Raw genomic sequence first — 15,301 nt, forward strand, 5'->3', positions numbered from 1 at the left:
GTTCTTTAAGTTATCCTTGAACTTATCAATTGACGTTGTTTTGAATACCAATGGTAACAAGTTCCAATACTTTGGACTGTTGGCAGAGAAAATTGGTTGTAAGTGAAACCTTTTTATTAGCTTTCAAGTGTAGGGATTGAACACACACAGCACACACACGCAGAATTAGAGTCAGGCGGAGGCGTTGCCATGAGACGCTCCGAGCTCCTTTTATTATGCTTCTATGCTAATGACATCATAGTAACTCCCTTGATTACATGTCTGATGATTGGTGGATACAAAGTCACATGCATTTACATCGTGTCACCCTCAACTCTGCACGTAGGCAATGCCTGATTAACACGTGGACAAACCCTGAGTCTTTGCACGTATTCAGTGCCTGTCAGCTGATGTCCTATTCCAAATAAGGACTGCTTAAATAAGATAAGGGTTAATTTGTGACAGGAAGGGGGAGAGAGGGAATGATTCAGCATTCTTTCACAGGGGCTTAGAAATCAGTGTGCTGACGTCGCCCTGTTTCAGAACTGCATCCATTCATTCAGGTTACCCTCTCTTTGTTGGGTCAGTAAGGAAATGCAGCAGTTGCACTGAATTTAAATATGAGGGTCATTTCATAAATAATGCACACTGTTGTGTTTTTGTTATTTTTTTTTTTCAAGTATTTCTTTACAATCCTTCAATTTAGTCTCCTTGCTTTGCAATGACCAAGTCCCAACATCCGGGAAGCTTCATTATTCCATCCAAGACACCGTTTTCGTTCAGTTGCCGAATGGCTCGGGTAACGGCAGAAGAAAGCTCTTCCAAAGATGCAAAACAATGTCCACGCTTAGGTTGTTTCAACTTTGGAAAAAGGTTGCAGTCTGGTGGACTCATGTCTGGACTGTAGGGAGCATGAGGTACCACCTCCCAGCCGTATTAGCGTAGTTTTTCAATGACGACATTCCCTATGTGTGAGCGAGCATTGTGAAGAATGAGTGGCCCAGCCAAGAGCAACTGAGGTTGGATTTTGTGCATTTTTCACGAATAAATCATGATAATGCACTGCATGGAACTTTATCTATTCAAGAGCATCATCTACGAGTTTCACACATCGTTCATCGGTTGTTGATTTCGGCCCTCCTGGTCTTGCATCATCATCTAAGCTCACACGACCACTCCAAAAACGAGTTGCCCACTGAGAAACTGTACTACGGTCCACTGTTAACTCACCACAAACTTCAATTAATGCACTGTGGATTTCCGTTGGGTTTTTGCCACATAGAGTTTCAATCTTAATGTACGACCTCTGATCGTCAACAGACACAGTATCCGAGACACCTGCAGCCTCCATTTCCCACACTTGTCACAGCCATACTATGTACTCTACAGAACTCCTAAGCACACGACCTGCTGCTTCGAGCACTGAAGTGAAACAAGGTTTACTACAATTGCATCATCCACTCCCCAATGTTGCCAACCTCTGTGCATTATTTATGAAATAACCCTCGTATTTCCTATGTTTTAGGGTGCTTGCATATCTCATTACAGCTCAGTACATGGAAAAATGGCATAGACAATTTAACTTTACACTTCTGAGAGCCTATATGTAGTGATGGGGTGAGAAAGTGTCCATATTTATTCCTTTTGTGTTCTCCAAAAATTCCCAGTAGGTCCCCAATTGTGAGATCTATAATCTAATCTGACATTTGTAACTAGCGTTGCCCGATTCACGATTCGAATCGGTTCACCGATTCACTTCGGGTGAATTCGAATCGATTTAAAATAAAAAAAATCGGCTTTCCGATTCGGACCCTCCCCCCTAGTCCCCTAAAGCAGGAGCGGCAACGCTGCTCTTGCTGGCTGGCCGCTGCCGCACTTGCTTTAGAAAGCGAGGAGGGAGGGTCAGTCGAGAAGTGCTGTTGTCTGGCTTCCCCCCTCTGGTGTTCGGTTCCCCTCCCCGGTGTCCGGTTTCCCACCCTGGCTTCCGGCTTCCCCCCTGGCCTCCCCGCACCGTTTACCTTCTAGTTGCAGCCTGCACAGAAGATGCGGTTATAGCGTCTTTGTAAACTGCTTATAGCTGTTTCCTCTGCTGTCCCGCCCCTCCTCTGATGTCAGAGGCAGGATCGCGGCGGAGGAAACAGCTAAAAGCAGTTTGCAAAGACGCTATAACCGCAATCTTCTGTGCAGGCTGCAACTAGAAGGTAAACGGTGCGGGGAGGCCAGGGGGAACACGGAGGCCTTCCGGGGGGGGGGGGGGTGCGCAGTCCTTCAGAGTGGGGAGAAACAGGCCTTTAAGGGGGGACAGACCTTCGAAGGGGGGATAGGCCAGGGATGGTGGCATAGGCCTTCAGGGGGGACAGGCCTTTAAGGGGGGTAAAAGCCTTTAAGGGGGGGACAGGCTTTCAAAGCGGGGACAGGCCAGGGGGGGGGGACAGGCCTTCAGGGGGGGACAGGCCTTCAGGGGAGGGGGGGCCCTGGTGTAGAAATACATGGAGGGAGGGAAGGGGGGTTCAAAGAGATGTGCATATGCTGGACTTTGAGGGGGGAAGAAATAATGAGTCTAAAAATAGAGGAGAGGGAGAGAGAGATGATGGACAATGGGATTTAGGGAGGGAAGGAACAGAAAGGGAGAGAAGTTGGACACAAGGGATGGTATGGAGGGGGGATAGAGATAATGACGAAAGGGAGAGATGGTGGACCCTGGGGTGGTGGGGAAGGAGGGAGTAGTTAAGAAAAAGTGGATCTGTGGATGGAGACAAAAAAAAAGAAAGATGCTAGACCTCCGGGGGAGGGAAGGGAAACAGAAGGGGAAGGACAGAGATGGCAGATGGATGGTTAGCTCGGAGAAAGAAGAAAGAAGACGACTCTGGCAAGCAAGTTATCAGAAGACAACCAGAGCCTGGGACCAACAAGATTTGAATAATGACCAGACAACAAAAGGTAGAAAAACTAATTATATTTTCCCTTTTGTGATTACAATATGTCATATTTGAAATGTGTAACCTGCCAGAGCTGGTGTTAGACTGCAAATGTGAGCTAGGATTTAACAGAGAGAGGAAAAGTCTGTTTTGTTTGTTTATTTTGTTTACACCACAGCGCCATTGTGGTTAGGATAAGGCAAAGGGGGTGAAGAGGCTATAAAATAAACCCATCAGGATGTTTGAAAAAAACACCCAATTGGGCAGGAGAATCGAATCGAAAAACCAATTCAATAGGCTGAATCGAATCGAATCAAATTTTTTTTCCCTGAATCGGGCAGCACTATTTGTAACCAGCTTAATCTCTAATGTAGATTATATGCCACTGTGAACCTATTTCATATCTAAAGTGATACAGGGAAAATAGTTTTAAACCAATGCATAATATACAATCCATAAATTTAGACCGACTGATCTCACGGAAGTGATCTTATATAGACAAATGTTACACTCTGAGCCAAATAACCAAATCTTAATTATTTTTACTTCATTGATGGCCACAAGTGATCATCCAGAAGGGGCCTGGCACATATGCATCCCCTTCATCGTCCTTCCTTTCCTTCTTGGCACCTCAATCTGGTCCTCGGGGTCGAAGGATAAAGCACAATTACTTACTGTAACAGGTGTTATCCTGGGACAGCAGGCAGATATTCTCACAACCCACCCACCTCCCCTAGTTCGCTTCTTCGTATGGGCATCAAACTATCGACCTCGCTAGCTAGCTTCGGGCGGGAAGGCACTCGTGCATGCATGGTGCGGGCAATCTAAAAACCTTGCTAAAGCTTAAAGTGATTCTACACTTTTCACTGTCTGTACCAGGGCTCATTGGATGATGTCGCCCATTTGTGAGAATATTTGCCTGCTGTCCAAGGATAATACATGTTACAGTAAGTAACTGTGCTTTCTGTTGTGGATACACAAGAGTCCATACTTGAGCTATTGATTCCCATTTCCTGCAAACTGCAAAAGGATATTCCTTTAAGAACTTGAAAAGTCCTCCCTTTCTGCAGTGGAACACAGCGCCCTCCTCAGTTATTCCTTTGGCAGGCAAACTCAGAAGGTGTGTTTTACTCTGCTCTGTTTTTTCTTTTTCTGTGGTTTTCTGCCAGATTTTTTCAGCTCTTTTTGGCTTCAATGCTCAGAAGTACCCTGCTTGGGCATACTCCATTGGGGAAAGGACGCAGTCCCACATGGAAGGATTGCTGCTCCCGGGCCATACCTGTGGAGTCAGCCTGCTTTGTGTCCCTTCAGGAGCTCAGTACACATCCCCCCTGGGAGTGGTTCACATACTGATTTGGTCAGAGGCTTGAGCGCAGGCTGTGTAACCCCTGAGTAAGAACCTTAGGGGTATCAGGGAGACAGCTGTGTAATTTCTCCCCCTGTCGCTGTGTGAGAAATCCTGGGGGGTGAGAGTCAGTGGCTGTGATCCATCCATCCATCCAGCAGCCAAAAGATTTCCTTCAATGGTTGAGGTCAGAGTAATTTCTGAGGCAGAAACTTTTCTCTGCAGCCAGGCTGATTCAGACAAGTAGGCATCTGAAGTCACAGTGAGTACTCCCATTCTGTATGAGGATCCTTGGGAGAGTCCTGAAATTTGGAGTTTTAGTGGTTTCTGAGGTTAGTACTCGGAGCCTCCTCCTCTCAAACCCTAAAACTGCTATTTTTAATTTTTGCATTTAGCTAATTTTTGGCTCAAATGTTTTGGTGGCAGCCATCTTGGATTTTTAGCAAGCTGATTGTAAACTTATTTTTTCTACTTCAAAACTACTTGTTTTGACAAGTGACTGCCTCTGATGGATGCCCCAGGCCTTTCTAGTCCTGGATCCCGCGTCACTTGTGAAGAGTTGCTGGTTTAGATGTGGCAGTGTTTCCACGTGCCGCAGGAGGAAGGGGAGGGAACTTCAGGTTTGGTCCCCAGTCACTCCTCCAAGGCCTTAGAATCCCCCAAATCCTGGAAGAACCAGTCTAAGGGGAAGAGATCCTGCTCAGAGGAACCGAGCAGCAATGGGGTGAAACGTAAGCGCTTGGTGGTGGAAGGTGCATCTCCACTCCTCTAGTCTGGAGGTATGCAAGGAGCCTCAGGTCCCCAATGCATGGCTTCTCAGATTTTGTCAACCTTTTATGGAAAGCCTATTTTAACAGGAATGGGAAATGCTGCATTGCCTATGGGCGCGTCTATTCTGCCTAAGGGGGATTCTTCCCCCAAACAGCTGTCCTTGCCTTATACCATGCTGACTGCCAGTGTCTGTGATCCTTCAGAGCAGGATTTGGATGATTGGAAGTCCCTTTCCATGCCTTTTTTCCCCACAGAACTGATGTGGGATTCCTTTCAGGGTCCAGTATCCAGGGAGCAGTGCGACAGTGAATCTCAGTGATGATCCCTCCGTGCATCGTCTTTTCAGGTCAGCTTCAGTCTCTTCCGTCATTTTATGATGCCCAGCAGCCTTCCACTTCGCACTGCTCCGTCATGTGCAGCATTAATGCACAAACTTTTTTCCTTCTTATCCGGATCTTACCTCTTTGGTTACTGATCAACGGGAGAACCCTGAAGACTCACTTAAGGTGGCCAAAGCTATGTCTCTGCTCTATCCTATGGCTCTGGACTTCCAGCAGCTGTTTGTCCATCCGAAGGTTGACTCCGTAGTGGCGTAAGTGACCAAGCGCTCCTCCCTTTCTAGTGATGCTGAAGAACACAGGAAGATATACAAAAAGTGAGGAGAGAGTGGGCATGGATGGGAGCATAGGAACAGGAACAAAAAAGAGCTTTCTGTGCTCCTGCCCTGCACTAAACCCCTCCCTGAATGGCCACCTCGAGTTCTCGTGGACCAGCGGTGTACCCGGCAGAAGTGAGCTTTCTGACCTCCTGTCCCATGCTGAGCCCCTCCCTGAATGGTTGCCTCGAGTTCTCATGGCCCAGTGGTGTACTGGGCATGAGCGCGCTTTCCTCACTCCTGCCCGGCGCTGAGCCGCTCGCTGAATGGAACCAGGCAGGAGCGAGGAAAGCTCACTCATGCCCGGTACACTGCTGGGCTGCGAAAACTTGAGGCGGCTATTCAGGGAGGGGCTCAGCGTAGGGTAGGAGGTCAGAAAGATTGCTTCTGCCTGGTACACCGCTGATCCACGAGAACACAAAGTGGCCATTCGTGGAGGGGCTTAGTGCGGGATAGGAGCACAGAAAACACACTCCTGCCTGGTACACTGCTGGACTACCAGGGATTTCAAAAGGTATGCGAGGGGAGGTGGAGGGTGGTAAAAAAATTGGCAGAGTTGGCCGGGACAGGAGGCGGGAGGGGTCCCTCCTGCCTCAGCCCATCCCACCAGGCCAAATGGCAGGCACGGCAGAGGCCTGAAACAAGTCCAGGAAGGGGACAAGTGGGCGATGACCCGAATATAAACTGTTACCTCAATTTTTGGGCCTTTTTTTTTAAAACCAAAATTCTCTGTTTATATTCAAGTATATACGGTAATGGTTGATGCTATGTCACATTATTTAGTCCTTCATAAATTTCAGAAATGCCAAGTATATGTTGGTAAAAGCTTCAGTTGTGACCATGTGCAAAAGATGGACTGGCTCGTGCTGGTGTCCATTGAACTTTGAAAATTCCATTCTTATTTAAAGTAGTATTGGTGAAGTTTAATTTCTTTATACAGATGGACGGCACTAACTAGCAGCAATGTGTGCCATCAGAAGGAGAGTGTGTTCAAATTAAGTTGTCTCTCTGATTCAGGTTTTGGTGGTATTCACTTACCCATGGGACAGCTCTTTGATAAACAAAGAGGGATTTAGAAGGCAGCTGCATACAGCTGTTTTTGGTTTCCTTTAGTGTGTGAAGTTAAACCATTTTCTCTGTAACTAAGTGCTGTATACAGTTTTTTCTTTAATTGCAGATAATGCATATGATCCAGATGTTAATGCCAAACAGATATGGATAGACAAGATCGCAATGAAGAGTAATATCTGCCTGACTTTCATGGATAATGGAAATGGTATGAGTCAAGATAAACTGCACAAAATGCTCAGGTAAGCTGCTTTTCCAAGTTCTTTCCTAATTCTTTGCAAATATGAATTTACAGCTTGATGTAATGAATGTATGCTATGGCATTTATCACATGCCAGCACCTGTTACATAATGCAGGCGCCTTTGCATATAATGTGACCCACTAGTTCGCCATAAGATCTGCTGTTATATTGGGCTGTTACAGTAGATTATAGGGTTTTTGATGTGTATCATGTAAGGTAGTGATCTTTGCCATTTTTCTAGCAGGGGCCTCAAAAACCTTAAAAGTGTGGGAGCCAAGATTGTTCCTGGAGAAAGTGGACAGCACTGAGTTGTTAGTGGGGAATCCTCCTCCTCCTTCTTCAATGCCACAGCTGCTCTGAGGGGTTCCACTTGTGATATGTTGGTCTGGCTGTTTAGGAAGACCATTGCCCCTCACACATTCTCTGTTTCTGATACCTCCCTGTGTCTCCCTCTCTCTGCTTTGTTCAGTATTTCATTTCCTCTTCTTTCATCTGCTTAGTATGTCATCTCTTTTTCTCTTCTCTTCTCTTCTCTTCAGTCCCTCCCCCAAAAGGTCCTGCACCTCTCTACCCTCTCTCTAGCAGCCCCCCTTCCACAGATGCAGCACCTCCCCCCTTCCACAGGTGTAACATCTCTCCCCCTTCCCTCCAGCAGGTCCTGTAGTTCTCTCCCTTCCTTTCATTTCCAGCCCTCCCCTCCATAGGTCAAACAACTCTCTCTCCCTTACCTTCAGCAACAGTCCCTTCCTGTGCTCTTCCCTCCAGCCCCAGATCCCTGCTTTGCCTTGCATTCCCTCCCTCCCTCCCTTGGGGCCAATGGCTCCAACTCCTCCCCACTTGTAGGTCCAGCCTGTCTCCCTCCCACCCTCCTTTCTGCTGGCACACACGTTGAAGAGCAAGCTGATTTCTACACACGCCTGCTCGACGGTGCTCCCGGTCTTCCCTCTTCCGGGCTTCTCCTTATGATGTAACTTCCTCTCTTTGTAAATTTAATTTTCCACACTATATAGACACCAAGGCTTTGGGCGATTGACAATAATTTTTGCATTAATTTATAGCTTAAAGTGAAAAAGTAAAAAAGCAGTTTTAAAAAAATTTTGCACTACGAATTACAGATTTTTAGATTAGCCTACAGAGTTTTAAAATGATGTGAGTGGGTAATGTCTGCCAAGCCCGTCTGTGCATTTAGCGGTGTTGAACCCCGGTGAACTCAGACAAAACCTTTTACACGAGTTCCCACTTACTGATGTAACACTCTGTTTGTAACATCCAAACAAATATTTGGCATATGGGGTTCAGTTAGCCCGAAACCCTTCAGGTGTCTGGAGAATAGAGAGCTGGTCTGTTTTTTGGGGATGCTCTATCTCTGACCATGATCCCCAGGTCCTCCTCTCTGCAGAATATTCCTTCTGACTATCCCAGTTAGTCCAAATCCTCATCCATTTCCCACCAGTCAGCCTTCAATATTCTGTTTCCATTTCCAATTCCTTCAAGCAGTCTCTCTTACTCAGTTTTTGTTTTAATCCCCCTACATTTGCTGTACAGGCTTGCTGGTAGTGCCACTTCTAGCTATTTTGTTTTCTTTTGGCACCCTAAGACTCTCGGCAACTTTGTGCTGCTGAGCACCTAGTATCCTACACTGCTTCTCGGCCTTATGAGAATACTACTAAAACATACAGAAAGCTGAATGGTGGAAGAGGAAACCTTTTTTTAAAAAAATAATTCTTTTCGTTTTCAAATTAAACAACAAGTGCACAAAATAATATATTACAACAAATTATTCAGAATAGCACTTTGATATCTGCCATATAAACATCTAGTAAAATCAATAACCCCCCTACCACCCACCCTTCATCATATTTTCAATAAAAATATACACATATCATAGTATAACATAATATGTAACATTATTTCTAACTCCCTCCCCCCTTTAGTGTGCTAAAAAAGAAAACGAAAAGGAGAAGAGAAGAAGTGATGACTATTCACTACAATATTTTGCCAATGGCCCCCATATTTTTATAAATTTAGTATATGTCCCTATATTAAGATATTTTGGAATTCAATATGGTCTCAAGTAAATACATTATTGGAAAATCATGTGGCACTCTTACGATACAGTGCTATTTGGCATGATGATGAGGAAAAAGAGTCAAATATCATCAGATAACAAGCTTTTATTAGTTATGACAGGGCTTGCCATCCAACAATTGGAAAAATCACAGAAACCTTAGTTATACATTTTGGTGGAATACATTATGCCATATATTTAAAATGGAACGAGCAATAGCAGTACAAAGAGGGACATATGCTAAATTTGTGGAAGAGGAAACCTAATACAGATGTAAGGCCAGTAGTGAGGGGGGGAAGAGAAAGTTGGAGGTCCACACTTAAGGTTAACGGAAACTGCCATTGACTCCTGAGCCTTGCAGTGAAGAACACTGCTGAAGGGGGTTATTTGCATAATCTAACGGTGTAGTACAGTGAATCGCAAGCTGTGTGCCACAGCGAGATTCCGGGTGTGCCGCCAGGGGTTGAGTCACTTAGGGCATCAGCACCTCTCCTCCTCTCTGCCCCCAAGCGAACCTCGTCTTGTTTTCCCTGAGCTCGGGACCGTGTCTGGAGGGCCTCTGAGCATGTGCAGATGTTGACATGATGACGGCATGCACGTGCGCGCATGCATGCAACATCATTGCGTCTAAGTTCACGCATGCTCAGAGGCCCTCCAGACGCAGCCCTGAGCTCAGAGAAAATAAAATGAGGTTCGGGCGGAGCAGGGTGGGGTTGTGGGTGTGCCACAGAAAAACGTGACCTTCGTTAGTGTGACAGAGCAAATAAAAGTTTGCGGGACATTGGTGTAGTATCATTGTCTTTTAGAGGCCACCAGGAAACTGGTTTCTTCAGGTAATGCTTAGATGAAGCTTATCCAACCTTTTTTTTCAGCAGGGGCCATATTTAATATTATTATGCTATGTATGCATTGAGTCACACACAGATAAATACGACAGTATATATGCCCCAAGTGATATTTCTTGCAGATTCCTCAGAAATGCCACCAGCCAGCCAATTTCTATTTCAACGACTGTGCAACAAACGCTTTTTTTTTTTTTTTGCATATTTATCATCATCAGATCTGCTTTTTTTTAAGAAAAGTGCTTTCTAAAACTTTTAAGTCTCATAAATATAAGGGTTTTAAATAACCGTTTCAATGTTTGCTTATTCCTTTATTTTTCAAGCTTTTTTCTGCATGCACTCTTTTGAGAATTCTTTTACAGGGAGATTGTCACCGATTTTAGTTCGCACTGCATGTGTCTCCTACACTCAACTCCCTTGGTACCAGCCCAACCTGATCATACCACTGTGAGGCATCAAGATACCGATACCACTGATCCATTGGAGCATTGAATTACTGCTTTCAGGGATCTTCTATGAGGCGTCATAGTTCTATATCTCAGTGCTGATCTTCCTCCAGGCATAGCTCTTCGTGCAGCAAAGTTCAATGCTCCCCTTCAAGACTTTGAGCTGCTACTTCGGGCAATAAGTCCTCTTTTTTTTTTTGTGAGACATTCCAGACCAAGACATCGGAGTTCCTCTTTTATGATGATGAGGCATCATGAAGTTCATCGATCCTCTTCTGCCTCTTCATCAGACTGGTACCGAAAACGTCGCAGAACTTTTTCTAGACATTTTTTCTCAGAAGTTTTCTCAGATTCGAAGTCTGAATCAGAGTGTGGGTTTTCCTTTTCTGAGCCTGAGTCTGTTGGTGCAGCTCTTCCCAAAAGAAGATCTCCTGAAGAATTTTCCTTTGCTACTTACGTTAACCAGTTGTGCAAAGATTTGTTTCTTTCAGTGGAGAGACTGATGCTTCATTTAATGCTGAATTTTAAAATATGTTGAACTTTCGTGGACCTTCCAAAGATTTCTTCAAATTGCCATTGCATGAACTGTTTAAACAAATCCTTTTCAAAAATTGGGAGATGCCTTTATCTGTCAAGGCTGCTCCAGGGAAGATGAATTTGCTTTACAGAATTTTCTCTACTCCAGGATTTGATATTCCACATCATTCATTATTAGTGGAATCGACCCTCAAAAAATATTTTTCCTACCAGAGTTCATGCCAAACTAAACTAAACCTTAAGCTTATATACTGCATCTTCTCTATAAGAATAGAGCTCAACACGGTTTATAGAAAATTAAAGAAAAAAATACAATAGGGATAATATAGAAGGAAACAAAGATCATGTGAAGGCCGTACTATGGACAAGTTTGGACGTCGCCTTTACCAAAACTCTATGCTGTTGAGCAGAATCCTTAATTACGCTTTCTACATGTCTTTGTATCTTCAACTTTAAATAATAAGAGTGTAAAGTCTATATTGTAAAGTCTATACTTTATAACGCATATAAATTGATTACCAGCTTCTTTAGTTAATTCATCCAAAACTCTAATTTTTCTTTTATATATTCTCTAATCTTAGTATTATTCTTTCTTATAAATAAATAAATATATGAATATATAAGTGTTCAGTGTCTTATCTTCTGTATGAGAGCTATAGCGAGATCATTTCGGGACCATCATTGCATTAATGTAAAAAATATATATATAAGCACAAGCAGGCTGATTTTTTTTGTTTTGAGATCAGACACAATGTGTAATAAGGGACCCATAAATGCAATGATTGTCCCAAAATGATCTCGCTGTGGCTCTCATGCAGGAGATAAGACACTGAGCACTTATATATTCATATATTTATTTATTTATAAGAAAGAATAATACTAAGATTAGAGAATATATAAAAGAAAAATTAGAGTTTTGGATGAATTAACTAAAGAAGATGGTAATCAATTTATTTGTATCTTCAACAACATGTATATGGTTGACCGATTATGAGTAATACATTCCTTCAGAGCATCTTCTGGAATTTCAGTGGACTATTCATACTTTGTCACAGATAGCGACGTATCTTCCAGGGTCATTATCTGATGCTTTTCAACTGTCTTCCAGAGCGTCTGCTATGTTAATAGCTATGAAACACTTAGCTTTGCTCAGACTCTCTGATATAGACCTCAATCTTCAAAATAGATTGGCCAATATTCCATGCCTAGGGAAGGAGGTTTGTTGGCGAGCCCATTGAGGTTGCTGCACAAAAATTAGCTCAATATGAGCAAACTTGGAATACTTTCAATAAACCACAGTCTAAGTCTTTTTCTTCAAGGAGGTCTACTAAACAAACTCCTTCACATCAGAGACATGCTCCTGTTTCTAGGCAGCCACCACAATAGCAACAATGTGCTAGCGGCCTTGGACTGTTTCAGGGGCAATTCAACAGGAGAAGCTGTTTGACTCTGCCCAATTCTTCCAGCTCAATCAGAGTTTGCTCTCACTATGCCATCAACGTTGGTCTCTCATATCAACAGAACTATAACTTCTCATTGTCCTTCTGGAAGGTTTATCTTTTTATTTTATAACCAAAATGCCTTAAAAAAAAAACTTCAGTTGGCCGCGACACGGGTTCCATTCCATGTTTTGATTTTCAGCAGTATTTATACTTCATATTTCCTATGAACATCACTGCAAAAGCTTGCATTTAATGTGAAATTCACTATGGGTGTAGAGCCTGTAAGGTGTTTTTTTTTACCTATTGCCTGGACTCCATGCCACTAAGAGGGGAATCTAACATAGGTGTAGAGTCTGTAAAGTTGGATTCCTCCACATGTCTTTCAACAAGAACATCATAAATTGCCATGCATCACTCAGGCTGCAACTGCTTCAGGAATAAACCATGGGGTGTAGAACCTGGAAGGTGTTTTTTTCCCTGTTGGATACTTTAATATAAGGATATTAAAGTATCCTAACAGGGGTTAGAGCCTGCAAGTTAGATTCCCGCCATATCAGATCTTTGCACTGTTTTCATTTTGAAGCAGGATAAACCAGTTTTCTCTCGCAACATACCTTCCACTGTATCATCAAGTTTATACAGCACCGTCCAGAAGGCATTCCTTTACTTCAAGTATTTTTCCCTACACCTGTTTTTAAGGAACATTCCCCACAAACTTTTTTACTCCATTTCCTTTTGATTCTGAAAGGCCCAGAAGGTTTGGGAGTGGCTATAAGGGAGGAGGAAGCTACTACATCCTTTTTAGGATGTCTTTTTAAATTTTTGCTCCAGTTTATCTCAGTCATAGTCTCTGGACTGATGGTTTCTTCTATATAGTCTACAATTAGACGCTTATGCATTCTAGAGTCAGTATGCACATTATTGACCTGTTCCTACTGGGTTTTCCTTACAGATCTCTTACATTTCTTTCATTTTTGCTTTTCACACACAGATAATTTCTGTGCTCGGGCGCACTTCATCTCAACGTCTCCTTGTTGCTGAGTCACTCAAGTTCTCAGCCGGAGATTCTAATTCTTGTGCTCTCTGTCAAAAGACTGAGAATATTTGACCTTAGAATGTTAAGCTTTTCTCCTGGATGGAACATTACATTACATTAGTGATTTCTATTCCGCCTTTACTTTGTTTTCTGTTAAGGTAGTAAGAAGTATTTAGGGAATAGTTTGAACATTTTCTGATTTGCTGATGAGTAGTTGATATTGCAAGGAGGAGTTCAGAGTATGTTTGGTTGTATTATATTGGTTTTATGTATTTTTTGAAGAGTAGGGTTTTTGTTTCTTTTTTGAAGGTTTTGTAGTCTGTGGTCGAAGTCAGCAAATTGGTGAGTTGTCAGTCTATTTTCGCTGCTCTTGTGGCCAGTAGGTTGTCATACATTTTTCTTCGTTTGACCTTTTTGGTTGGCGGGTGTGTGAATATTGTGTGGGTTCTCCTGTGTCTGATTGAAGTGGATTGAGTTAGTCTATTGTTCCAGTAGGTAGGGCTGTCTCCATTTATAGCTTTGAATAATAAGCAGTGGAATTTAAAGTGCACTCTGGCATGTATTGGGAGTCAGTGTGAGTCATGGTACACCTCTGTGATAATGGTCGTGTTTTTTCAGTGAGTAGATAAGTCTAAGAGCTGTGTTTTGTATTGTTTAAAGTTGTTTTATTGTGGTAGTTGGGCAGGGGAGATATAGTATGTTGCAGTAGTCAATTAGGCCAAGGATCAGAGATTGCACCACGAGTTGGAATTGTTTTCTGTCGAAGAATTTTCATACTTGTCTTAGGTTTCTCATAGTAGCGAATGATGTTTTTATTATTTTGTTCATTTGTGGTTGCATGGTACATCTCCTGTCTATTATCACTCTGAGGAGTTTTAGCGTGGGTTGAATGGGGTACGAGATCGAGTTTATCATTAGGTTGGTCAAAGTAGGGGCTCTGCTGTTTTCTAGGAGGATGAAGTTGGTTTTGTCAGGTTTAAGTTTCATCCATGTTGCTACTGTTTCAAGTGTTCTGTGTATTGTTCCTACCATGGAGGGCTCAAGTTGGTCGAAGGGGAGTAGTATGGTGATGTCATCTGCATAGCTGTAGGAGGTAATGCCTAGTTTGTCTAGGTATGAACTTAGGGAGGCAATATATAGGTTGAAAAGTGTGGGAGATAGGGGAGATCCTTGGGGAACTCCACATGGGTTGGACCATGGTTCTGATTTTTCTTTGTTTGTTTTGACTCTAAGTTCTGGTTTGTAGGAATCCTTTGAACCAAGTTAATACCTTTCCAGTAATTCCTATTGAGTCTAGAGTTTGTAGAAGGATGTCATGGTCAACTAGGTCAAAGGTTGCTAAGAGGTCTAGTTGTATGATAAGCATTTTTTTGCCTGAGGTGTTGTCTCGCGATGTCCATGAGTGTTCCTAGTAGGGTCTCAGTGCTTTAGTTGGTTCTGAAACCAGACTGTGTGGGGTGGAGTAGATTGTGGTTTTCTAGGTAGACGTTTAGGGCTTTAGCTACGAGGCCTTAGCTACGAGGAACGGACCAATCCCTCTGTGCATTTCTTCCAATTCCTCTCTTGTTCAATGCGCTAATTCAGCTTCAGCAGGAATCGGCCTCCAGGCTTCTTGTAGCCCCTGATGGGCCAGACAGCCAGAATGCTTCTTTTTATTCTAGCCGTGGCCAAAAGTCTTTCTGTCAGGAGTCAAAAATCTGTTTTACCTTTTCCTTAGCAACAGCAGCAGTCTGAAAAGCATTCTTTATAAAGATGCATTCAATACATAGATAGGTAATTCCAATAAACACAGTACTTATTCCCCATAGAATCAAATGAATAGGACATCAATATGAAAATTATAAGTACTTTTATAACCTTAATCCTCTTATTTCTCTCTTCTTTCAAAAGATCATTAATATTAATCTGGGTCTTTTTACATTCTTCATGTTAAAACCCATTTACTTTTAAAC

General features: G+C 43.0%; 1 protein-coding gene across 1 annotated transcript in view; it reads left to right on the top strand.

Annotated features, from left to right (window-relative positions):
- The window catches only part of MORC3 (MORC family CW-type zinc finger 3), a 140,211-nt gene that overhangs the window by 19,134 nt on the left and 105,776 nt on the right, over positions 1-15,301 (top strand). Inside the window, exon 3 of the mRNA XM_033949594.1 lies at positions 6,846-6,978. Within this exon, the coding sequence (XP_033805485.1) occupies positions 6,846-6,978 (133 nt within the window). The remainder of the gene's footprint in view (positions 1-6,845; positions 6,979-15,301) is intronic.

Source organism: Geotrypetes seraphini, chromosome 6, assembly GCF_902459505.1.
Source record: "Geotrypetes seraphini chromosome 6, aGeoSer1.1, whole genome shotgun sequence".
Taxonomy (NCBI): domain Eukaryota; kingdom Metazoa; phylum Chordata; class Amphibia; order Gymnophiona; family Dermophiidae; genus Geotrypetes; species Geotrypetes seraphini.